The sequence below is a fragment of the Pristis pectinata genome, chromosome 8 (assembly GCF_009764475.1).
Source record: "Pristis pectinata isolate sPriPec2 chromosome 8, sPriPec2.1.pri, whole genome shotgun sequence".
Classification (NCBI taxonomy): Eukaryota; Metazoa; Chordata; class Chondrichthyes; order Rhinopristiformes; family Pristidae; genus Pristis; species Pristis pectinata.
This window is the reverse complement of record NC_067412.1, coordinates 35368158-35392845: the sequence shown is the minus strand read 5'-3', so window position 1 is coordinate 35392845 and position 24688 is coordinate 35368158. Positions and strand designations below refer to the sequence as shown.

The 24688-nt window shown below is 45.8% G+C and overlaps 1 protein-coding gene across 1 annotated transcript; it reads left to right on the top strand.

The window, feature by feature from the left end:
* The first annotated feature begins 83 nt into the window (after nucleotides 1-83).
* gnptg (N-acetylglucosamine-1-phosphate transferase subunit gamma) lies at nucleotides 84-24342 on the top strand. The gene is made up of 11 exons (XM_052021988.1): nucleotides 84-266; nucleotides 595-649; nucleotides 2648-2715; nucleotides 2995-3049; nucleotides 5877-5960; nucleotides 7122-7215; nucleotides 7561-7675; nucleotides 8126-8208; nucleotides 10774-10911; nucleotides 16267-16345; nucleotides 21509-24342. The coding sequence occupies exons 1-11, from the start codon at nucleotides 230-232 to the stop codon at nucleotides 21598-21600; spliced, it is 900 nt and encodes a 299-aa protein (XP_051877948.1). The 5' UTR covers nucleotides 84-229; the 3' UTR covers nucleotides 21601-24342.
* Nucleotides 24343-24688: the final 346 nt, after the last annotated feature.

The following is a 24688-nucleotide window of genomic DNA, read 5'->3' as shown; positions in this document are numbered from 1 at the left end:
TCCTCCGGCCGAAAAGTTCATGTGAAGGCGCCTGCAGTTTTTTGGCGATTTCTCCCATCCTCGCCGTGGGCTGTTCTGATAAAATACCCTCGCCGGCACCTTTTACTTTTGTTTGTCGTTCGGCGGTTCGTCGAAATTGGCCGTGGAGGTGTTCAGTTTACCCAGAAGCCCGCGCTGTGGGGGTGCATCCGGCTTGGTCCCCGGAAGCCGGCTTGGCTCGGCCGTCGTTATGGTGATGGGTGGCTTCAGCCTCCTCTGGTTACACGGTGAGTCCGCGGCCTGGCGACCTCCTCACTAGTAGAGACCGGGGTGTTGGGTGCACGTAGTTACTGGTCCCCCGACTAAGGGGGGTATCGCAGCTGACGTTCGTCCGGCCCGTCCACAAGTTGTGGCCAGTCCATAGCCGGCAGGTTTGGTCCTGAGAGGGGACCCTGACCGCTCCACCGCCGTGAGATCGGGACTGATGTATTAGTTTCGGACTCCCCACCCCTGATCCGCCCCACCGCTCTGACATGTTATTATCCTGGATGTAATGCCGCCAGGTCAACAGCTGCTCTCAATTCTTTCAGCATTTTATTTTCTTCCCTTCTACAGTTCTCAGCATCTCGGCTGCTAAGATGAAAATTGTAGAAGAGCCCAACACCTACGGGTAAATAGATGCAACGGCAGCACTCCATGGAGGGTCAGAATGATGGACCGGGTCAGGCAGCGGCGCAGAACACGAGAGCACTTTATTCATCTCGCTACTTTTCCTCCCAGTGTAATTTGTGGCTACCAGTTCTGTTACTTCTCGAGTCAAAGGGTTGTGGATCAAATCCTACTCCAAATATCCCAGTCGCAAAAGCTTGACTGACACTCCAATGTAAAGGAAACCTTTTCTGGGGAACTGTAAGCTAAAAGAGTGTTTGGCCCCTCGGGTGATATAAAAATTCCATGACATTATTTGAAGTATTCTTGCCAGGGTCCTGGAAATGTGTATTGCCCTTATGACACTTAAGGTGATTATGTGCTTGTGAACCAATTGCTGTTTGTAGGAGCATGATAAATACAAATTGTGATATGTCCTACATAAGAACAGAATTACACTTAAAAGTTATTCTTGCTCTCTAAAGTGGTTTTGGATTTCCAGAAAACAATGTGAAAGGCACTGTATAAAATGGTGACCAGTACTGTGTAGTGGAGCAAGAATGGAAAAATCCCTAGCAAGGAAAATAAAGTAGAGGTATATATTGCATATAATCTAACTATACTCTGGCTGCTGGATGACATGCTTTATTGTGAGACTGTGGTAATTAATTTGGTACTGTTTGACCTTGATGAAACAGTATCTTGGGGTCTACCCCATTAAACTCCCTTAGAATTTTATTCCTCTCTCATTTTAAATTCCAGTATTAAATCCTATTTTACTCCTCACCTCAGGAATCAATTAGTCAAGCTCTATTGCACCTGCTTCAAGGCAAGTACATCTTTCCTTGGGTATGGAAACTAAAAATGTACAGTGTACATTTGGACCTGTCAAAGTCTTTAAAGTTGCAGAATGACCTCCTTGCCCTTGAACCTTTTCCAATAAGTGTGCAAATGAAGGCAAATTTTATGTTGATGTGAAGAGTGAGTGGTAGCAGAAAGTAGGGATAATCAGTAGCAAGTTACATTGGCAGATTGTGAGAAATGGAATTCCAGAAGAATCTGTTTGGGAGTGAATCTAATCAGTGTTGGTGACAATTAATGGAATAGATAATCAGCTAAACCGTTAATCAAAATGCTTCATGGTTTGTGCTACGTAGGTTCAAAGAGAATTAGTGATTTGTTTACCAAGTCATTAAATTATCCTTGACAGTACAGAAACTAGTCAAAAAGTGCAAATGGACTGCTTCCCTATCTAACTAGAGTGCAAGAGGCTATATAGTGCTGCAGCTACACAAAGCCCTGGTTTAACAACACCTGAAATCCTATGAGCAAACCTTGTCTCCTCCCACCCCCCCCCCCCCCCCCACCATGAACTATGAAACAGTGTTGATTTATCAGTATGATACATGAACTCCATGTTAAATTGTAGGTACACCCTTTAGACATATTCCTAGTGGTTAAAAGGTGGCTTTAATTGATGTTCCTTGGATATTAAGGGGAACCAAAAGGGCAGATAAACAATTTCCATTAGTTTGGGAATCTAGAACTAGGGGCAGTCTTCAAATTGGATCAGTGTCTCTCTATATGCAAAGGGAATTGTCTTTTCCAAACTCTAACATCAATATAACTGATAATTTTAGGTATGACAGCTTTTTGTTAACTAAGCATACAAAAAAATACAATAGATGGAACCAGGTCATGAATCAGCCACAATCAAAATTGGTTAATGGGTAAACCTGAGATCTTTGTATTGTGTGGCCGAGAGAGAGAATGATCTGTAGCCCTTTAGGAGAATGTGACTATGTAACCTTGGAGAACCAGGTGTGAGTTTCACCCAAACAAAGTACCTCAAGACACAATCAGGAACAGTCTGGAACCTGGGCCTTCTCTGGAACTACCTGACAGATGAGGAAGAAAATTAGAAATTTTTGATTTATCAGCACCATTCCCCACCCCCAGCTTTGGCACCAACACCACTGTGCCTCAAAACTTCAATAAAATGCAGTTATTTGTATTTCAGGCTGAATAATCCTTTCCTGTCCCAAGTAAACCGGCTTCAACCAAAAATCAATCCTGCTGCCATTTCAGGTAATGGATAATAGGATTTTCCTCCTTCACTCTTGCCTGAATCCTACCCAGCCCCAGTTTCCTACCACCACTTGTTCACTACCTTCATCTACTACCTGTGTTCTCTGCACACCCTTGTCCCAGATTAAATCCCCTAGGCACTGTTTCTGCTCCCATGTCACCTTTTTACCACTCCTCTTTCCCCTGCTGCCTCTCACCAGCTCTAATTTATTGATCAATTGACTCTGCCCAGTCACCAATATATCTAATGTACAGTGCCAAGTGTTCTTTTTCTTTCAGGCCCCCCTCATCTGCACAGACTTGCCGGGAAATGCTTCAGTATGATCGAGTCATCGTGAGTAGAAATTTTATTGACTGCAAGTAACTATAATCTCCCAGTTAGATGGGTGGTATGTTTTACTAGCATTTTGTATAAAGATATACAGTGATGATGAAATCTACAGTTTCAAAGGGAAATTGTATACATTCAGCATTTCCTTTTGGGTACAACCCAGTAGTTGTGGTTTTGACTTTGTAAATATTTTATTTTGCATCCACTTCAGTACCTATTATAATGCCTTATAATTATCATGTGCCTCGCATAATGGTCTAAATCAAACTGGCTGTGGTTGGCAGTTCTGAAGGGAACTGGGGGCATTTAGCTACTTATAGGTAAGTATAGATTGGACATCCACAGCCACTAAGTCTGGGATGAATTAAGTCATAGTTATAAGAGTTATACAGCATAGAAACAGGCCTTTTGTCCCAACTTGTTTATGCTAATCAAGTTGCCTACCTGAGCTAGTCCCATTTGCTTGCATTTGGCCCATGGCCCTCTAGATCTTTCCTATCCTGTCTAAATGTACTTTAGATGTAATTGTACCTGCCTCTACCACCTTCTCTGAAAGATCTATTTCGCTTATCTCCACAAGGAGTTCATTGGCCAAGCCTGATCATGTTGGCGATTCTAACACATCTAGACTTGATATGTGATTGTAATCCCCATTCAAGTAAACATATTCCTGATCCAGAAATTAGAATGAAAAAGACAAGTTCAATTTTTTTTCTTCTAATGTTTCTAATTATTAATGTTTTAATGCACTTTAAAATTCTGCTTTAATAAAGCAATCTTAATGGTTCTTGACTCTAGGCATTTTAAAAATACTTTAAACAGAAACCTTTTCAGCTCTGATTGGAGGTGAGCCTCTGCCCCAGCTTTACCTGTTGTAAAATAAGGGTGTTCCGGACAGCCTAAGTGATGCACCATCTCTGTATGGTCAATAGCCAACTTTGGATTGAGAGGCCTCGAGCAACTGGACCCAAGCATCCCTGTCTGGTCAATACCTAAAATAAAAAAAATGTAGTAGCATTGGAGGTGGTCCAAAGGAGGTTCACTAGGCTAATTCCTTGGATGAGAGGGTTGTACTATCAAGAGAGGCTAGGTAGCGAAGATTAAAACAAAACTGCAAATGCTGGAAATCTAAACCAGAAACAGTGGTGGGGGGGGGGGGGGGGGGGGGGGGGGGGGGTGGAAAGCTGAAGCAGTTCTGATGAATAGTCTCCAACTTGAAACATTGATTCTGTTCCTCTTCCTGCAGATTTGGCCTGACCTGCTGAGTGTTTGCAGCATTTTCTGTTTTTGTTTGAGAGGCTAGATAGTTTAGGTCTGCATTTCTTGGAGTTTGGAAGAATGAAGGTGATCTTACTCAAGCATATAAGCTCCTAATGGGGCTTGACAGCTTAGATGTTAAGATGCTTCTACTAGTTGGAGAGTCACAAATGAGAAGACATGGTTACAAAATAAGGGGCTAGTCATTTAAAACTGAGATGCAGAGAAATTTCTTCTGAGGTAGTAATTCTCTGGCCCTGAGGGTGGTGCCAGATCATTAAATGTATTTAAAGTAGAGATGGATAAGTATTTGAAAGATCAAGGAATTGAGGGTTATGGAAAACTGGTACAGAAGAGGAGTTGAGGCCTGCATTGATCAGCCATGATTATATTGAATGGCAGGGCAGGCTTGAGGACGACTACTCCTATCGTCTGCTGTTCTAGTGTGGTACAGGCATGAGGTGAGTCTGGGTGGTGGAACAAATGGAATATGATTTGGCCCTGTGTGATGAGCCTTGTATAGTAAACTCTGCATTGGTGGTGGTAGACTAGCAGATTTTCAGGACTATTGGATGTTGCTTTTAATTCAAAATTTTTTTGGATGTTACGCAGTAGAACAATAAACTTTCCAGTGAACCCAGTCAGCTTAAAGAGCACATGGGGAAACAAGGTTCTGAAAGTTTCCAGGGAGCATGGGAAACATAAGTATGTGATTTTCAAGGGGGTGCAAGAGCCCAGACCCCAGCAGGTGAGTGGGAATGTGGGAATTATTAACCATTGAGCCAGAGGCCGAACCACCAGAATTTCAAAATAGTTGGATTATCAGGGTTTTTACTGTAAATGATGCTTCAAATATGCTCTGATCAGAATTTGATAGAAGCTTGGCATAATTTCTCTACTTTTGAATTTTGTTATGACTACCTTAATCTATGTCATAACTCTTAACGTGTTCTACTCCCACATCCTTTTGTTTCTCTACACAACTGCACTCCCCCCGCCCCCCCCCCCCCCCCCCAATCCTGGCATTCTGTGACCACCTTTTTCTTGCCAAAATCCACTGCCTTGCTCATATTAAAATTAATTTCCCAAATTTATTAATATTTATAATGTGTTCTCCCCTACTGACCACATTAACCTGCGAATTTCAAATAAAAACACAATTTCTAAATCACTAATACAAATTGTCATTCACAGTAATCCCAGGACTAATTCTCTTGGGACCTCGCTATCTGCCTTCCACACTGACTGTTGCTTGCCACTAGTTGACTTTTTTTTGCAGTAATATATATCTTTTTTTTGTTCCCCCAGTCTACGTTTTACATGCTCATACCCAATCCAGTAGTCATGTATGATACTTTAATAAAGAGCTTTGGAAAACTTCTACATTACCAAGGCTGCTCTCACTGGTGCCTTCTCTGAGGAATTCAGTAATTGAAAGGGAAAAATGTAGCAGCACTGTGGGAAAAGAGTGGGGGATTAAGACTAATTGAACAGCTCTGCAAAAGAGACGACACATTGGTCTCAGTGGACTGCTTCATCTGTGAATTTCATGCTGACTTTTTTTTCCCTGCAGGTACAAGTATGAGTTCTGTCCTTTCCACAACATTACACAACATGAGCAGTCATTTCGCTGGAATGCATACAGTGGGATCCTGGGGTATGTCTTTTATGATGGTGCAGAGAGGAGAGAGATATATAAATTGGTTGGGGGCTGGGTTGGTCCTGAAGAATGAGTTGAATGTATCTGATATATTTCATAACATTTGCTGATAAGAATCCAGCTTTATTCCAATTAGTTTTGTTCAAACAGAAAGTTACCCCTAGATGTGATCCACCCTTCACAAAGTTACCAAATCTAGGACTCTCTTTTCCTTGCCTTTTTAAGATTGGAAATACTGAAGACTCGACATTTCTCTCACTTTGAAATTTCTGTGTGAACATAATAGAATGTTTAAACTTGTGAAGCTCCGTGAAGAACCCAAAACCTTTCCACTGAGTAGAGCCCAGGCCATAATTCAAATGCAAGGCAACATAGGAAATCCCAAGTAGAAAGTAGAGTAAAACTCCAGTAATCCAGCACCCTCAGGACTTTGGTGTTGGACAGATAGATTTTCTGAACTGTTAGACATTACATTGCACCAACACACTTATAATACACTGCAACATGTTAAATAAATTTTCTGGTGAACCTGATGTGTTAAAGGAAACACAAAACTGAGCCCTGGTAAGTGAGTGTGGGAAACGGAACCCAGTGAGTTTCAACATATCAAGCAAACTGAAACATAAAAGCATTCTGGATCCTGGCCATGACTGGACCCCAGCTCTGGCTGCAAACTTGCCCGTATTCCTGACCCCAAACAATACACTGCCAGTGATATACTGCTGACTTTGCAATTATGTGGATTGCAAATAATGAGGACTTAATGTACTAATAAGTGGGACAGATTTCAAACTATGGGATTTCCAAACAATTGAATGCCAGATATCAGAATTTTATGTGTGGAATGGGTTACGGCCACTGTTGAGCAAGAAACTTAAATGGGCTTCAAGAAATTGTATTATGTTGTCAGAAAGGAACTAGCACAATACTGTGAATAAGAGAGTTAGATGTGCTTAAAAGAACACTAGGAAAGAGATCCCTAAGTGAACTGATGTCAGAATGTGACCTGTTAGGTTATCCCCATTGGCACGTGGTGAGTGTTGTTGAGGATAGAGATGGAATAAATCGTCATGCAATTACATTTAGGCTAGGGCGTAAACATGGAGGGACTCAGGATGAAGAAAAAAAGGATTGAAATTTGACTGTTTTGTTCTATAGAATATGGCAGGAATGGGAGATTGAAAACAATACCTTTGTGGGAATGTGGATGAAGGAGGGAGATTCTTGTGCCAGCAGGAACAGACAGACCAAGGTAGGTGTTCCCTATTCCTGTGCTGAATGTTGAATCTGAACTGACACCACCTCAAGGACCATTTACTTGCAAGCTGAGGCAATCTGGAGCTGGAAACCAATAATTCCAAAATCTGTGTTGTTGCTGCTGCTACCCAGTGTAAAATAAGCTAACAGCATATTGCACAAAATTAAGTGGCAATTCACTGAGCCACTAAGAGAGGGGTTTTGTTCTGCTGTCAAGGTGGTTACAGTCTTTCAGAGCGCTCACATCAGATCCTGGGTTCCTCAGGCAAAGTGAGGTTAATAGCTCTGCCACTCTCCAACTCTGTTCCTCCACCAACTGACTCTTATCTCTCCTTTACAGGTCCTTTTAACATGTGGAACCAGCCACAAACTGGCACACGTTTCCGAGCCCCACACTTGCATCTACTGGCTGACCTTCGAGACACCATTGGTCTGCCATCCCCAATCCTTACTGGGTGAGTAAGGAAGCCATTTCTTGGTCTGTGGGAGGGCCGAGGATGGGTGTTCAGGCAAAGTGATGTTGTCACTCCCCTGTTGAAATAGGAGCTGCAGTGCAACTGAATGATGCCATCCCACACCTGGGAATTACAACGTGCTTTGATCCAGCCAGATTCTGAATGTGGTTTATGTGGTGGTACTATATTTGTAAATATTGTCAGAAGGGTGAAGGGCTGGGATATGTGGATGGGGGAGGTGTGAGGGAGGTTCTGAGCACGAGGTCTGAAGATGGAAAGAATGTATTATGTTTAAGGGAGGTGGTTATGATGAGAGAGAGGTTATTTGAAGGGTGCTCTTGAGTGGGGAAAGGTGTGGGTGGGTTAATGGGTGCAAAATTGTGTATTTGGGGGGTGGTGGAATAGGGGAAAGAAAGCCATACAAAATCTAAGATTTATTTATTTCTGTAGTTTACCCTAATCTGAAGGAGGAGCTGCAGAGGAGGTGGGACCAAGCGGAACAGTCACTTCACGATGGCCTCATTACTCAGCAAGTATGTTGTGTGTTTAGTTGGGCCTAGGTCGGAATAGGTGCAAACTAACAATCAGATAAAAAGGGCAATACTACAATATCTGATTCAAGGATAACTAAGGGCCAAAGGACCTCTCTGGAGGAATTAAGTACAGAATAATTATCAGAATTATTGAGAGAATGGTGGCATGAATGCTGGAAATCTAAGATCTTGTTTCAGTGACCAGGATCTCATGTACTATGGCTGCTCCTACAGTTCATGCTAATAGCAAAGCAAAATGCTGCATATGATTGGAATCCAAAATACAGACAAAATGCTGGAAATACTCGGCAGGTCAGAGTTGATGTTTCAGGACCATGAGCTCTGATCAGCATTGGGAGAAGTTGAAGATTTTAAGATGCTGAGAAAGGGGACGAGAGGCAGGGTACAAAAGGTATGTGAAAGGCAGGAGAGATTAAGTGACAAAAGGAATGTTGATAGGAAGTAAGAAAAGATAGTGAGATAGATTGGCTAGTTGAGTGGTGTTGCAAGAACAACCTCACATTCAACACAGCAAGACCAAGGATTTTATTGTGGACTTCAGGAAGGGAAAGTTGGGAGAACATACACCAGTCCTCATTGAGGGGTCAGCGGTGGAAAGGATGAGCAGCTTCAAGTTCTTGGGTGTCAACATCTCAGGATCTATCCTGGGCCCAGCACATTGATGCAATCATGAAGAAGGAACACTGGCAACTTTACTTCGTTAGGAGTTTGAGGAGATTTAGTATGTCACCAAAGACTCTTGCAAATCTCTATAGATGTACGATGGAGAGCATTCTAACTGGTCACATCACAGCCTGGTATGGAGGCTCCAATGCATAGTATTGCAAGAGGCTGCAGAGGGTTGTAGACTCGCCTAGCTCCATCACTGACACAACCCTCCACACCATCAAGGACATCTTCAAGAGGTGGTGCATTGAGGGCAGCATCCATCACTAAGGACCCCCCCTCACCATCCAGGACGTGCCCTCTTCTCATTGCTACCATTGGGGAGGAGGTACAGGAACCTGAAGACCCAAACTCAATGATTTAGGAACCGCTTCTTCCCCTCCACCATCAGATTTCCGAACAGTCCATGAACACTACTTAATTTTTTTTTTGCACTATTTATTTATTTTGTAATTTATAGTAATTTCATGTCTTTGCATTGTACTACTGCTGCAAAGCAACAAATTTCACAATATATAAGATGTGATAATAAACCTGATTCTAATCCTGAAAAGATAGCAATAGGACAATTAAGGAACAAGGGCCAGTCAGGAGGAGCTGTATATTCAGAATAATTAGCAACTACCAGAGAATATTGGATTGAATGCTGGAAATCTGGAATAAAAACTGATTATTTGAAATTGAACTTGTCAAGTCCAGATGTTTTGGTGTGCTTTGCTGGAATGTGTGCTGTTTTTTGAACTTGAATTGAAATTTGAATGGGAGAGCTGAGGACAGTGAGAATGAGACAGAATTAAAAAGATGGGTAACTGGCTTTACAAAGGTGTTCCATAAAGTTGTCTCTTGATCTGCTTCTGGTGTCCTGAATGAATACACCATATTGAAAACAGAAGTAAATCAGTGCTTCACATAGAAAGACTGAGGATATTGGTGAGAAAGAAGTTAAAAGGACAGACGTACCTCCTATTATTGCATGGAAATGTAATTTGAAAATGGAGATAGCGAACCAGGACATTCCAAAGGGAGTACTCCTTTGAATGTGAAGACTGTTGGATAGTTATTCTGGACAAGGAGAAGTATTTGTTCTGGGAAGTGGAGGTGGAGAAAGGGATAAGACCAATGGTGTGAGAAATGGAACCGGCAAGGTGCTGATCCTTTCACTGTGGTGAAAGGGAATCCATGAAGGTAAAAGACCTGTTGAAAGCATAATAAAAGTTCTGAGGTGTACTGGCTTGCACCAGTCTTAATGGAGGAAAAGGCAAGAAAATCAACTGGTATCTCTATGCCTGAATTGTCATAGCTTCATAGAGATGTACAGCAAGGAAATCGTCCCTTCGGTCCACCAAGTCCACACCAACTATTGATGTGTTTACATTAATCCTACTTTAAATTTTTTATTCTCCCCACATTCACATCAACTTCCCCCAGATTCCACCATTCTCCTACACACTAGAGGCAATTTACAGTAACCCATCAACCCATGTTTTTGGATGCTGGGACAAGCTGGACCACCCAGAGGAAACCCACAGGGAGAAATGCAAACTCCATGCAGCACCTGGGGTCAGGATTGAACCCAGGTCTCTGGTGCTGAGGGGCAGTGACTCTACTCACTGTACCACTCTGCTGCCCTCAAAGGTGCTGTTTACTTGAGGTACTAAGTTTTGTAAAAAAAAAAAATAATTTCACCTGGAAAAGCTTCACAGTCAGGCTCTGTCAATTAAATGAAGGGATACTGTAGCTGTCCCTAATCCCATTGCTCCTCTCCAGCAGCCACCAGCTAGAAGCTGAGAAGCCTCTCGTGATGCACTATTGACATTTGATCATTTGGGGCAGAAGGCAGGTCACTGTCCAGGTTCATTTGTGTTTTGTGTATTTCAGGGTTACAGGAAATTGCTGCGAGCAATATTTGAAGATGCAGGTTACTTGAAAACTGGTCACTTGAAAACTGGTCAAGTGAAAACAGAAACTGAAGAGCAAAACCACTTGCAAGAGGAGACCCTAGACAGATGCACTGAGGTAGGGTACTTGGGAAATGTGTGCTTTGGAGTGGGAGTACGAGGCAAGGTGATAAGAGGAGAGTTGACTTGGAGGAGCGTTTATTTATGGCAACTTCTGATTGGTTAATTCTCTTCGGAAATTGTTTGAAATTTTGCTCCCCATGGTTTGCCTCTTGGGTGTTGGGCAGAGTGAAGTATGAGCAGAGTGTTTTATTTTTTCAGTCCAGATTTCATGGCTGTATCACTTACTACTGGAGTCCTCTGGGAACTATTCCTTTCATTTTTTTTTTACACCAGCAGTTGGTAATTTTTTTTCAAAAACAACACTAGGTTCTGCATAAAAGTAGAAAATCCTGGAAATAGCAGGGTCATTAACATCTTTGAAAGGAAAAACAAATGTACCAGGTCCACAGCCTTTGTCAAGTTGTTCATTCGTTAAAATGCTGTATTTTTTAAAGTGTGTCTTGGTCAGTCAGGATCCACAGTTCAATTTAATACAGAATGAAGCAGCAGATGCTGGAATCTGAATCTGAAATGCCAGAAGAATTTGGCTAGTCAAGCAACCAGAAAAAGAAACCATCTCATGTTTCCAGTCAATGACCCTTCATCAGAAATGAGAAAGCAAGTTAGTCTAAGTGAAAGAAGGTGTGGAAGGGCAATGGGTGGAACAAAGGGAATGTCAGTATTAGGATGAAATAATGTAGCCAGTGAGTGGACATCCCTTCATTGTTGTCCCATTTGTTCCAATCATGAGGCCTACTGCTTTGATCCCTCTGTCCTATCCTCCTTCCTAAAACGTGGCTTCTAATTTGCTGTAGTGGATGAAGTTCTCGACCACTTTCCCTCTATTTCCTGCACATCTGTTCTCATCACCTCTCCCTGGGACAGAAGAAAGGTAATTTTCCTGGTATTTACTTTCCACCCCACCAATCTTTGTATTCAATTCATTATCCTTTATAATTTCCACCAGCTCCAACATGATCCTATCCCCAGTTGCATCTTCTCCTCTCCTCCCCTTACTGCATTTCTCTGGTCACTCTTCCGTTCCCACCCACTACCCCCTGCCCACAGCATCTTCCCATTGCAACCAGAGGAGATGCAACACCTGTCCATTCACCTCTTCCCTTCCCAGCATCCAGGCACCCAAACAATCATTCCAGGTCAAACAGTGATTCACTTGCACTTCTACCCCAAGGTCTTTCTGTTTGTGTTCAATCTCCAGGGCCCTGTCATTCACTGTATATCCTGCCCTGGTTTGACTTCCCAAAATGCATCACTTTGCACTTGTCTGAGTTAAGTTCCATCTGTCATTCCCTGCCCAGTTGGCCTATATCTTATTGTAACCTTAGACAACCTTCTTCACTGGCTACTATACCACCAATTTTGGTGTCATCTGTAAATGTGCTAATCATGCCACCTACATTCTCATCCAAATCATTTATGTACTGTAAATGACAAGAGAACCCAGCACCAATCCCTGCAGCACACCACTAGTCACAGGCCTCCTGTCTGGAAAATCTGTGCTCCAGTACCACCATCTGCCTCCTACCATCAGGCCAATTTTGTATCCAATTGTCTAGTTCACCGTCGATTCCATGTGTTAGAAACTTCCAGACCAGTCTACCATGTGAGACTTGTCAAAGACCTTGCTAAAGTATGCGTAGCTAACATCTCTTGTCCACCTCTTCAAAAAAAAACTCATTCGTGAGACATGCTGGCTATCCTTAATCAGTCTTTGCCTCTCCAAAAGCAAATAAAACATGTGTTTCAGAATCCCTTCCAGTAACTTTCCCACCACTGAGGGTAAGGCTCACCAGTCTGTAGTTCCCTGGCTTATCCCTGCTGCCCTTCTTGAATAAAGGCACAACATTAGCCATCCTCCAGTCTTCTGGTTCCTTGCCCGTGGCTAACAAAGATATTGATATGCTTCAGAATATCACTGTTCCCTCCCCTGAACTCACTAACTTCTATAACCTTCTCAACGTAAATGCAGCTGAGGTATTGATTTAAGACCTTGCCCGTTTCCCAAGGCTTCACACATAATTGTCACACTGATCCATAAGGGGATCTACTCCTTGTATACTAATAGAATCTTTTAGGATGATTCTACCTTGGGTGCTGGGGATATCTCGTGGCCTCTTGTTGCCCTCCTAATTTCCTTCTTAACTATACTCCTACATCCCTTGTACTGCTCAAGGGACTTGATCCCAGCCAACTATACCTGACAAATACTTCCTTTATCCTGACCAGGGCCTCAATATCCCTTGTCAACTAGGATTCCCTAATCTTGCCAGCTGTGCCCTTCATTCTAACAGGAATATAATGACCTTGCTATCTCATTTTTAAAAGGCTCCCACTAGCCAGATGTCCCTTTTACCTGCAAACATCCTCTCCCAATCAACCTTTGCAAGTTCCTGTCTAATGCCATCAAAATTAGCCTTGCCCCAATTTAGGACTTGTGAACTAGTCCTATCTTTTTTCATGACTTTATGAGAACTAATAGAATTATGGGCAGTGTTCCCCCACTGACACACCAACTACTTGTCCAGCCTCATTTTCTAAGAGGAGATTGAGTGTCACCCCTTCTCTAGTAGGGCCATCTACATATTGCTTTATAATTCCTGGACACTTTAACAAATTTTGTCCCATCTAATCTGTTAGTACTAAGGCTGTTCCAGTCAATATTGGGGAAGTTAAAATCACTTACAATTACAGCTCTATTATTCTTGTAACTATCTGCAATTTTTCTACATGCAGGCTCCTCTAATTCCTGATGACTATTGGGAGACCTGTAGTAAATCCCATCAAAGTAATCACCCTTTTTTTATTTCAAGTTCTGCCCACATGGCCTCACTGGATGTCGTCTCCCCCCGGGATATCCTCTCTGAGTACTGCTGTGATGTTCTCCCTACTCAATAGTGTAAATCTCCTTCCTCTCTTACTAGCATCTCTGTCACCCCCAGAACATTGAGCTGCCAGTCCACAAAAAGCTGGATGAACTCAGTGGGTCAGGCAGCATCTATGGAGGGAAATGGACAATCATCTTTTCAGGTCGAGACTCTTCAGCTTTTTGTGTGTTGCTCTAGATTCCAATATCTGCAGTCTCTTGTGTCTATGAGTTGGCAATCCTGCCTATCCCTCAACCATATTTCTGTATTGGTGTGATCAATCCCATGTGCCAATCCATCCTACAAGTTTCTCTGCCTTACCTGTGAGGCTTCTTGAATTAAGGTAAATGCAGTTGAGCCCTTCAAACCTCCCTCCTTCCCTGTCCTCCTGCCTGGCCTGCCTACTGGACTTGCTTTAACCTCTTTGTTTCAACTTTCTCATCTGAAACATTACTATTTTGGGTCCCACCCCCCTTCCAGACTGGTGGTACAGGGAGTATCCTGAGATTACGATGCTGGAGGTCCTGCTTCTTTATCTTCTAAATCCCTATATTCACTTTGCAGGACCTTGTCTCTCTTCCTGCCTGTTAGTACCAATATGGACTATGACCTCTGGTTGCTCATCCTCCCCTTCAGAATGTCCTGTGCCCACTCGGGGACACTGGACTTCTCCCTGATCTCCCACATCTCACGGGGAGCCTACCACTCCAACTGCCATTTCTACCTCTGAAGTTAGTACGAGGTTAAAAGAGAGGAAAAAAAGGAAAGACCTTGCCCTGATTACTGTTCCTTGTTGCTGCTCATCAAAGCCTCCCTTATCAAAGTTTCTGCACAGCATTTTGACCTCAAAACAGCCCTCTCAAACTGGCAGCTTCAGATGGCTATTCTGCCAGAGCTTGCCTCTCTTTTATATGCTGAATATTGCTCACTAGCCTGTCAGTAGGAAAAGGACAAAGGACTGTCCATTGGCTGGTTGTTATTTCATCCTATTACTGACATTCCCTTTGTTTCACTCATTGACCTTCAAACCACTGCACACCACCCCCCCCCCCCCCCCCCCCCCCCAGCTCCAGTACTGAGACTATCTTGCTTTCTCAGTTCTGATGAAGGGTCATTGACCTGAAACATTAACTGATTTCTCTTTCCACAGATTCTGCTTGACTGGCTGAGTTCTTCCAGCATTTCTGGTTTTGGTTCATATAGTCATGGAGCTGTACAGTACAGAAATGGGTCCTTTGGCCCAATTCATTCCTGCTGACATTGTCTTTCTACACTAATTCCATATGCCTGCATTAGGCCCACATCCTTCTACTCAAGTATCTGTCCAAATGCTGCCTTAAATGTTGTAATTGTATCTGCCTTCACCACCTCAGGCAGCTCGTTCCATATAACCACCACCTTCTTGCCTACAGATCTCCTTTAAATTTCTCCCCTTTCATCTTAAACCTGTGTCTTCTAGTTTTAGACTCTCCTACCCTGCTGAATCTCTTCTGCACTTCCTAATGCTACCATATCCTTCCTGTAGTGTGGCAACCAGAACTGCACACAGTACTCCAAGTGTAGCCTAACCAACGTTTTGTACAGCTGCAACATGATGTCCCAGCTGTAATATTCAATGCCTCAGCCTATGAAGGCAAGCATGCCTAATGCCCCCTTCACTATCCTATCCACCAGTGCTCACCATTTTCAGGGAACTATGAACTTGCACCCTAAGAACTTTAAATTTAAATTTTTAAAGTTTTATTTACAGCATGGTAACAGGCCCTTCTGGCCCAACAAGTCCGCGCTGCCCATTTTTTTTTTAAATCCAAATTAACCTACCCGTACATCTTCTGAATGTGGGAGGAAACTGGAGCACCCAGAGGAAACCCACACAGACACGGGAGAACGTACAAACTCCTTACAGACCGTGACGGAAATTGAACCCTGATTGCTGGCGCTGTAATAGCATCGCACTAACTGTTATGCTACTGTGCCGCCCTCTCTGTATATCAACACTTGTCTGAATTAAGTTCCGTCTGCCATTGCTCCACCCAACTTTCCAGCTGATCTGTGTTCCCCTATATCCGTAGACAAAGTTCTTCGCTATCTATGACTCCAACAATTTTTGTGTCATCAGCAAACTTACTAATGAAACCATATGACAAACAAGATCCCAGCACCAATCCTTGCAGTACACCACTTGTTACAAACTTCCAGTCAGAAATGCCCATTCACTACTACCCTCTGCCTCCTATCACCAAGCCAATTTTGGATCCTGTTTGCCAACACATCTTGGATCTCTTGTGCTTCAACCTTCTGGACAAGCCTACCCATACAGGAGTTTGTCAAAAACCTTGTTAAAGTCCACGTCTACTACCTTGCCCTCATCAATTTTCTTAGTTACCTCCTCTAAACAACTCAATCTGATTGTGAGATCAATTTAATGCAGCTCGTTCCATTCACTGTTTCTTGATTATTTTTTTTTTGTTTGGTCCCATTTTTAGGAGCGGAATAAACTCTCAGCAGAAGTGCAGAGACTGAAGGATATACTGAAACACCACAACATATCCACATTCCTGTCTGGTCAGTATTGTCTCAGCCCTTGACAAGTCACTCCTTTCTTATTCCAGTCTGGGATCATTTCCACAGGCCCAATAGACATGGTACCTGTTGAGCTGAGGTCTAGGCTGCCTCCCTGATGCTGATAGTGTGATCTGGGTCAAGCTGTTGGGCCTTGCTGTTTCCTGTTGCCTGAGGGGAGAGAGCATAGCTGGGAGATAACGTACATGTTGTAGCCGTACACGGCGCGTGGCAGAAAAGAAAACGCAGAGACATGGAGGCTGGACCGGAGCACACTTTACTGACTGAAACAAAGCACGCGCGCTCCAAAAAGACCCACGAGCCTCTCCGGCAGAAGTGATGAGGTCCCTGCCGAAAGGCCCAACCCGCGGTTAATCTACATTGCATTCCTGTGCATGCGCCCACAGCTGCCAATGGCAGTTCAAGTTCTGTTTCTGTGGGTCCGGGCGCTACACTCCCCCCCCCCCCCCCCCCCCCCCAACCTGAATTGCCCATCGGGGGTGTGGGACCCCCAGTCTGTGTCCCCCTCTTGGGTGGCCTGCCCTGCCTGCTGGCGCGGTGAGGGCACCTTCATGGGCTGCCCGATGTCCAAATGCGCCAGTTTGAGGCAGTCCACTGTGAAGGTCTCCTCGCGGCCCCCCCACCTCCATGACACAAGTAGATCCGTTGTGCCGGATCACCTTGAAGGGTCCTTCGTATGGCCTCTGCAGAGGTGACTTGTGCATGCCCCTGCGAATGAAAACGTACTCACAGTCCTGGAGATCTCTAGGGACAAAGGACGGTGTTAGTGCCATGTCTGGAGGTCAGAACCGATGCCAGGCTCCCCACCTTGTCCCGTAGCTTTGTGAGCACTCCCGCCAGCGTCCCTGCTGGACCTTGGGCCTCCGGCACGAACTCGCCCCGGACTGTTGGGGGTGCCATAAACCAACTCTGCTGAGGAGGTGCCCAGGTCCTCCTTGGGGGCCATGTGGATGCCCAGTAGAACCCAGGGAAGCTCATCTGTCCAGTTGGGCCCTCTGAGGCACACCATCAGGGCTGACTTGAGGTGCCTGTGAAACCGCTCGACTAAGCCGTTGGCCTGTGGGTGGTACGCCGTAGTGTGGTGTAGCTGGGTGCCCAGGAGCTGTGCCAGTGTTGTCCACAACCCTGAGTGAACTGGGCCCCTCTGTTGGAGGTGATGTCTGCTGGAAGTCAGAACCTGGTGATTCAGTTTGGGATGAGCATCCTGGCGCGGGACTCTGGACGTGTCTGCTAGCGGCACGGCCTCCCGCCATCTGGTGAACCTGTTGACCATGGTGAAGATATACCTGGCGCCCTGGGAGACAGGCAGGGGGCCAGTGATATCCACGTGGATGTGCTGAAACCTGCCAAGCGTCAGTTGGAACTGCTGGAGGGGAGCCTTCACATGCCGCTGGACCTTGGCGGTCAGGCAGTGTACACAGACCGTGCCAAACGAATTTGTCTGATACCAATTTGATGGATGCCTGGGTGGGCCAGGCGTGTAGCGTGTCGAACCCCTGCTGCCTCCATGCTGCTGGTACCACGGGCCGAGGTCTGCCAGTCGACATGTCGCATAGGAGCCGAACTGCTATTGGGCCGACGGGGACGTCCTCCAACTGGAGTCTCGAAGCGGCGGTGCAACAGGACAGGATGTTGGTGTCCGCTTGTTGTGCCTGCACCAGCGCCGTGTAGTCAATCCCTGGGGCTGAGGTGGTCACTGAGTGGATGTGGAGACGAGACAGCGTGTCGGCGACCACGTTCTTCCCCGCGATGTGGCGGATGTCGGTGGTGAACTCCGAGATAAACGAGAGGTGCCTCTGCTGCTGAGCTGACCATGGGTCCGATACCTTTGCAAGGGCGAAGGTGAGGGGCTTGTGGTCCGTATATGCGGAGAAATCCCTTCCTTCGAGGAAATACTGGAAATGCCGGATAGCTAGGTAGAGTGCTAGCAACTCCCTGTCGAAAGTGCTGTACTTCACCTCCGGTGGTGGCAGGTGTCGGCTGAAAAAGACGAGCGGTCACCACTGGTCCTCAACGAGCTGTTCCAGGACTCCGCCAACCGCCGTGTCGACTGTGAGCGTCGTGGGTACATCGACTCTCGGGTGTACTAGGAGGGCCGCCTTTGCCAACACCTCTTTTGTCTGCTCGAAGGCTTCTGTGGACTCTGCGTCCCATTCCACCTCCTTGGCCTTGCCGGCCATCAGACTGAACAAGGGTCTCGTGATGCGCGCCGCCGCCAGCACGAACCGATGGTAGAAATGCACCATCCCCACGAACTCTTGCAGGCCCTTGACTGTGCTGGGTTTGGGGAACTGGCGGATGGCCTGGACCTTGTCCGGCAGAGGGGCAGCTCCGTGCTGGCTGACCCTGTGGCCCAAGAAGTCTATTTCTGTCAGCCCAAACTGGCACTTCGCCGGGTTAATTGCCAGTCCGTGGTCGCTCAGGCACTGGCAGAGCTGGTGCAAATGTGCCACGTGCTCTTTGCATGACTTGCTGGCCACCAGAATGTCGTCTAGGTAGACGAAGACGAAATCCAGGCCGAGTCCATTAGCCTCTGGAAAGTCTGAGTGGCGTTCTTGAGGCCGAAGGGCATCCTTAGGAATTCGAACAGCCCAAAAGGGGTGATGAGGGCTGTCTTGGGCACATCGTTGGGGTGCACGGGGATCTGGTGGTAACCCCGGACCAGGTCGATTTTTGTAAAGATGGTCGGCTGTGAAATCCTGGATGTGAGGCACCAGGTATCTGTCAGCGATTGTGGCATTGTTGAGTCTCTTGTAGTCCCTGCAGGGCCTCCAACCTCCTGCGGACTTGGGCACTATGTGCAGCGGCGATGCCCAAGGGCTGTACAAGCAGCAGATGATCCCCATCTCCTCCATTTTCCAGAACTCCTCCTTGGCGAGGCGGAGCTTGTCGGGTGGAAGCCTACGGGCCCAGGCGTGCAGCGGTGGTCCTTGCATGGGAATGTGGTGCTGCACGCCGTGCTTGGGACTGGCAGTGGAGAACTGTGGGGTGATGATGGAGGGGAAATCTGTCAGCACCCTGGCGAACTCGTCACCCAAGAGTGTGACGGAGTCCAGGTGGAGGGCCAGGAACTAGGCTTTCCCGAGTTGGAAGGTTTGGAAAGTCTCAGCATGGACCAAATGCCGGCCTTTCAGATCAATCAGAAGACGGTTGGCCCGTAGGAAATCCGCCCCTAGTAACAGCCGCCACACCGCTGCTACCGTGAAGGTCCAGGTAAAACAGCTGGGGCTGAAACGCAGCGGTATGGTACACGAGCTGTACATCCGGATGGTGGTGCTGTTCGCGGCGGTGAGGTCAGGGCCTGGGGCCACGGTACGGGTGTCCATGTTTGAGGGGGGGGAAGGACGCTGATCTCGGCCCCGGTGTCCACCAGGAAATGTTGCCCGGAGCGTCGGTCCCAGGGGAACAGGAGGCTGTCGCGATGGCCAGCTGTCGAAGCCACTAGCGACAGCTGGCCCTGGTGTTTCCTGGAAAGGCACACTGTGGACGGCAGCGGCACGCGTTTGACCCCCCCACCTCTGATGGTATAAGCACCATTGGTTCGAACCCTCATCTTTGTCCCCCATGGGTCTCGGCGGTTTCGGTTGTGGGGTCTTGGCCTTAGGCTGCGCGGTCATGGTTAGGCAGATGGAAGCTGCTCCCAGCTGCTTACTCTGCCACTAAATGTCCGCCCTGGCCACGAGGCTGCGTGGGTTGCTGAAATCTTCACCTGCGAGGAGGAGGCGAATGTCCTCTGGCAGTTGCTTGAGTAACAACTGCTGGAATAAAAGGCATGGCTTATGGCCATCCATGAGCGCCAGCATGTCATCCATCAACTCGGATGGCTTGCAGTCGCCCAGGCCGTCCATGCACAGAAGCCTGTCTTAGTGTACCTGTCCTCTATAGGTGGATGGTGCAGGAAGTCGATGTCCTGGTTGAGCATGCTGACCACGTAGTAGTTCTACGTGGCGTCGGCTGTAATGCCTCTGATACTGAACTGGGCCTCAGCCTGCTCGAACCAGACGTGGGGCTGAGCGGCCCAGAAAGTCAGGAGCTTGAGCGAGACTGCGTTGTGCGAATCATTGGGATTCATGTTGCGGGTTCCAGATGCCATCTGGGAGCGTTGGGGTCACCAAATGTAGCCGTACGTGGCGTGTGGCAGGAAAGAAAACAGAGACGTGGAGGCTGGACCAGAGCACACTTTACTGACTGAAACAAAGCGCATGTGCTCCAAAAAGACCCGCGAGCCTCTCTGGCGGAAGTAACATGAGGTCCCTACCGGAAGGCCCGCCCTGCAGTTAATCTATGTCGCGCTCCCGCGGCCACCGATAGCGGTTCGAGTTCTGTGGATCCGGGCCGCTACAATGTCACTGACCCATTATTTCTCTATTGCTCAACCTGCTTGAATCCCCTGAGTAATCTCGCCCTCCACTATCTGAGCCATTCATACTTCAGCAGGACACAAGAAATAGAAGCAGGAGGTGGCTGTTCAGCCCTTCATACCTGTTCCACCATTCAATTAGCTCAGCACCAATTTCCTGCACCAACTCTCTGTCCCATGACTCTTTTAATATAAATGTATTGAGATAAATCAAGGATACTATTTGCTCCTCTCCAGAGCCACCAGTTTGAAGTTGAGGAGCTTCTCATGGAAGCACTACCGACAATCCATTAGATGGGCACAACCCAGATTACTGTCCAGTTCAATTTTGTTCTGTGCATTTGAGTTGCAGGAAATATCTGTGAGCGATATTTGAAAATGCAGATTACTTGAAAACTAGTTAAATGTACTGAGCAGTTGAGCCCTGTTGAATAGATAATTCCAAAGATTCACAACTCTCTTGGTGGGGGAAAAAATCCTCTGTTCTGGTTGTCTAACCCCTTATGTTCCGATTAACCTCTGGTCTGGAAATCTTGCCCTACTTAAAATTCTTTGAGAACCTGCTCCACCTCTTTCCATTCTCTCCCTTTGCTGTTCAGTGGGAGAACAGTTTAGAATTAGGGAATGTTGGGTAAGGGTGGGAGGATTGTGAGGGAACAAGGAATTTTGCCTTTGGGTTGGAGAGAAGGCTGGGATAGGGGTTCATGGGAGCAGTCAGTGCGGACGGTTTCAGCTCTGTAGCAGAGTCACCATTGAAATAATGTTTAATGTTCCTTCTTTCTCAGCGAGCGAGGAAACGCCTGCATTGACCACACCTCAAATCCTAGGGAACAAACGACGGCGGGGGGACCCAGGGGTTCCGAACGAGTTGCCGTGAGCAGCAGCTGGATGGTCTGGGCCTTGATATAGGCATTAGTGCCGCTGGTGCCGGTACTGCTGATTTTTTTTTGCCAAAGGGGATTGGACTTTATTCTGAGTAGACAGATTTTAATTGGTTTCTACATCCCAGATGTGAAATAAAATGTTCAGATTAGAGCAAGATCGAGAACAGTGAAGGGGTGCAAGGGGTTAAACTTTCAAAAAGCGAAAACTGTAGCTGGCAATCAAATAAAACAAGAAATGCAGAAGATAATTAACACGTGAGCCAGCAGCGTGGAGAGAAACAGAATGTTTCAGGTCGCTAGCCTTACATCACAGTGAAATGTTAATGGATTACTTTATCCAAATTCATAAAATTAAAATCGACCTTGAAACAGAAGTGGAATTTTTTTTAAAATGTATATTGAGTGGAATAACTAAGAGAGTCAAGGTTAAGGGAGGCGTCTGAGTTGCCAGTGAGGGTCGGAGCAGCGCCTGTTCCTGAACCACTTCTAAACCACAGCCGGATCCTGGGTGCCTTGGAGGGAGTGGGTGGGCACCACATTGCATCCTCGAAGTGAATGAAGGCCAGCCGTCGTTTCCTTTTACTCCCTGTGTCGGCTTCTGTAGGTCTAGGTGGAAACCTAAAGCTGCTGCAATAAGCAGGAATTGACGGGTTACGATACGTGCCTATCCAGGGCTCTCCTTGGTATTGCAAGGCTGCGACTCACAGGAAGCAGCGTCGCAGAACAGCTTCTCAGCGTTCAAACAAAAACCCTATACGGCGACCCCAACCAGACAACTGGTCCGTTTTGAACCGCCCAACGGTCGGGACCTCACGCAAGAAGAACCACATTCCCTCCCGTTTTTCTCTCCCTTCCCTCCCCACCAGCCTCGACCAAGTCAAATGCTGTCGTCAGCATGATGGGAGATTGGGACCGAGTGGTGGATGGATATGACCCAAAGGTTTCGCTTTAGGTCGCAATCTAATGCCGAGGTAATCCCGGACTAACCGTAGGTTGGAAACTTTTGAGGAATAAGTGAGTTCCTGATTTATTTCTCAAATCACGATACTGTTTGTGAGCACTAGCTATGTGCAGTTTGGATGTGGCACTTCCTACAAGTGTGTATGCATTTTTTTTGAAAAAAGTACTTCAGAAGCTTCGGAACACTCCCAGGTAATGATGTTACATAGATGTACATTCGATCTAGAGCAAAATAAATACGCAGCCACTTTATTTCAGCTGCGCCTATCCTTTTATTTTCACACTACCTCCCCTCCACCCACCCCAAATTGAAAGTTCAAGTGAACTTCGTTCACCGTAAAGGTCCCGTTATATGCGCTCTACTGGACCCTCCGACATGTGTTAGTGATCCGCCATTCTTCGAGCCGTTTGAGCCCGAGCACTTTGGCCTAAAAGCGCACTTTATAGGCTGGTGCAGAGAATTTTAAAGCATTCGATCTTTGTATCAATGCGTCTACTTGTTTCGTGGAACGAAGTTAGTTTGGTGAGCTGCGACCAAAAGGGGCGGTTTCTACTGCGTAGCGGATTAACCGCTGATCCGATGTTAAACTGCAATTTCGGACTGACGATCTACCAGGGTAAAAATAACGGCGGTTTTTATGCTTGTGTAAGCATTTCTACCCTAGAAGCACAACGCTACCAACTGCAGGGAGGGCTGGTTGACAGACATTGGAAAAACACTATTTACTCTGGCTATAGCAATGAATAAAAAAATCCCCAACTATTTATCCTTTTTGGAGTAACAATCTACTGGAGGATCTCAGCAGGTCCAGCAGCATCTGTGAGAGGAAAGGAATCGTCGACCTTTTGGGCCCAAACCCTGCATCAGGATTATTTAAAGTTGCCGTTACTGCCAATGTTGTTTAGTAAATTGCACTACTACTAAAGCTAGCATTGTGTAACGTGTTTCCCATTGAGCATTGGGAACTATACTCGTACGGGATGAATAGTACTGCTGATTCCCAAAATTGTAACCTGTCTGTGAGGGGAGATTGAAGACAGACGACACGGATTGAAAGCAATGATTTTATAGTAACAGCAGAATTTGATCCAGACTGTACAGCCTAAAAAAGAGAAACCGGCTCCTTAGCAACATCTAAAAGAAAACTGAAGAAAGAGTTGACAGTGAAAAAAGTTATTGACATTGATACTAATTAGTTTTTCCTGAGCCCACCAGCCTCTGCCACTTCTAATCCACAGCAAATGGTTTAAATTGGAGTCCAGTACGAAGTCTATTTAACTACTATTGAAAAGCTCATAAAAATAGTGGTGGGATTAAAAAAAATCCCAAATAGCACCATCATGTCCCTATTTTTTCCAAAACGGATCGTTTATTTTTCTTCTCACGACTAGCTTAGTTCGCTTAAAGGAGGAGCACAGTGAAGTTTATCCACCCGGGAAATTCTCTCTTCTCTTCCATCGGGTAGAAGATACAGGAGCCTGAAGGCACGTACCACCAGACTTGGATAGCTTCTACTCCACTGTGATAAGACTATTGAACATTTCCCTTATACAATGAGATGGACTATGACCGCACGATCTACCTTGTTGTGACCTCGCACCTTATTGCACTGCACTTTCTCTGTAGCTGTGACACTTCACTCTTAGCTATTGTTTTTATCTGTGCTACATCAATGCACTCTGTACTGACTCAATGTAACTGCGCTGTGTAATGAATTGACTTGCAGGATCGGTTTGCAAGGCAAGCTTTTCACTGTACCTCGGTACAAGTGACAATAAACCAATACCAACAGATACACTGAGGTGTTCGGATACTACCTAAAAATTCAAAGTGCACATTTTATACTTTGAGCCTAATCACAGATTGAGGCATTTGCTATAAAGAGAATTTTGCAAGTGTTATTCCCTCTCAATCCCAAATAAACTTAAAATTAACAATTGTCTTTAAAACATGTTAAATAGGGTCCAGTATTGTTAATCAAATTTAGCTACGCATTAGGGCACAGGGCCCTCAACCACCCACTCCTGCAAATTTCCAAAGTAGGAGCCAAGTGATCCCCAAATCTCAGTGTAATTCACAGGTAGTTGGATGAGACCAGTGAATCACAATTTGGTTATACT

What these genes read in the sequence shown, in the direction of transcription:
- gnptg (XM_052021988.1), top strand. Translation starts at nt 230, where the DNA reads ATGGTGATGGGTGGCTTCAGCCTCCTCTGGTTACACG. An exon ending in CAGCCTCCTCTGGTTACACG is followed by an intron (nt 267 to 594) that starts GTGAGTCCGCGG and finishes TCCCTTCTACAG; the next exon opens with TTCTCAGCATCTCGGCTGCT. An exon ending in GCATACAGTGGGATCCTGGG is followed by an intron (nt 5,961 to 7,121) that starts GTATGTCTTTTA and finishes TTTGTTCTATAG; the next exon opens with AATATGGCAGGAATGGGAGA.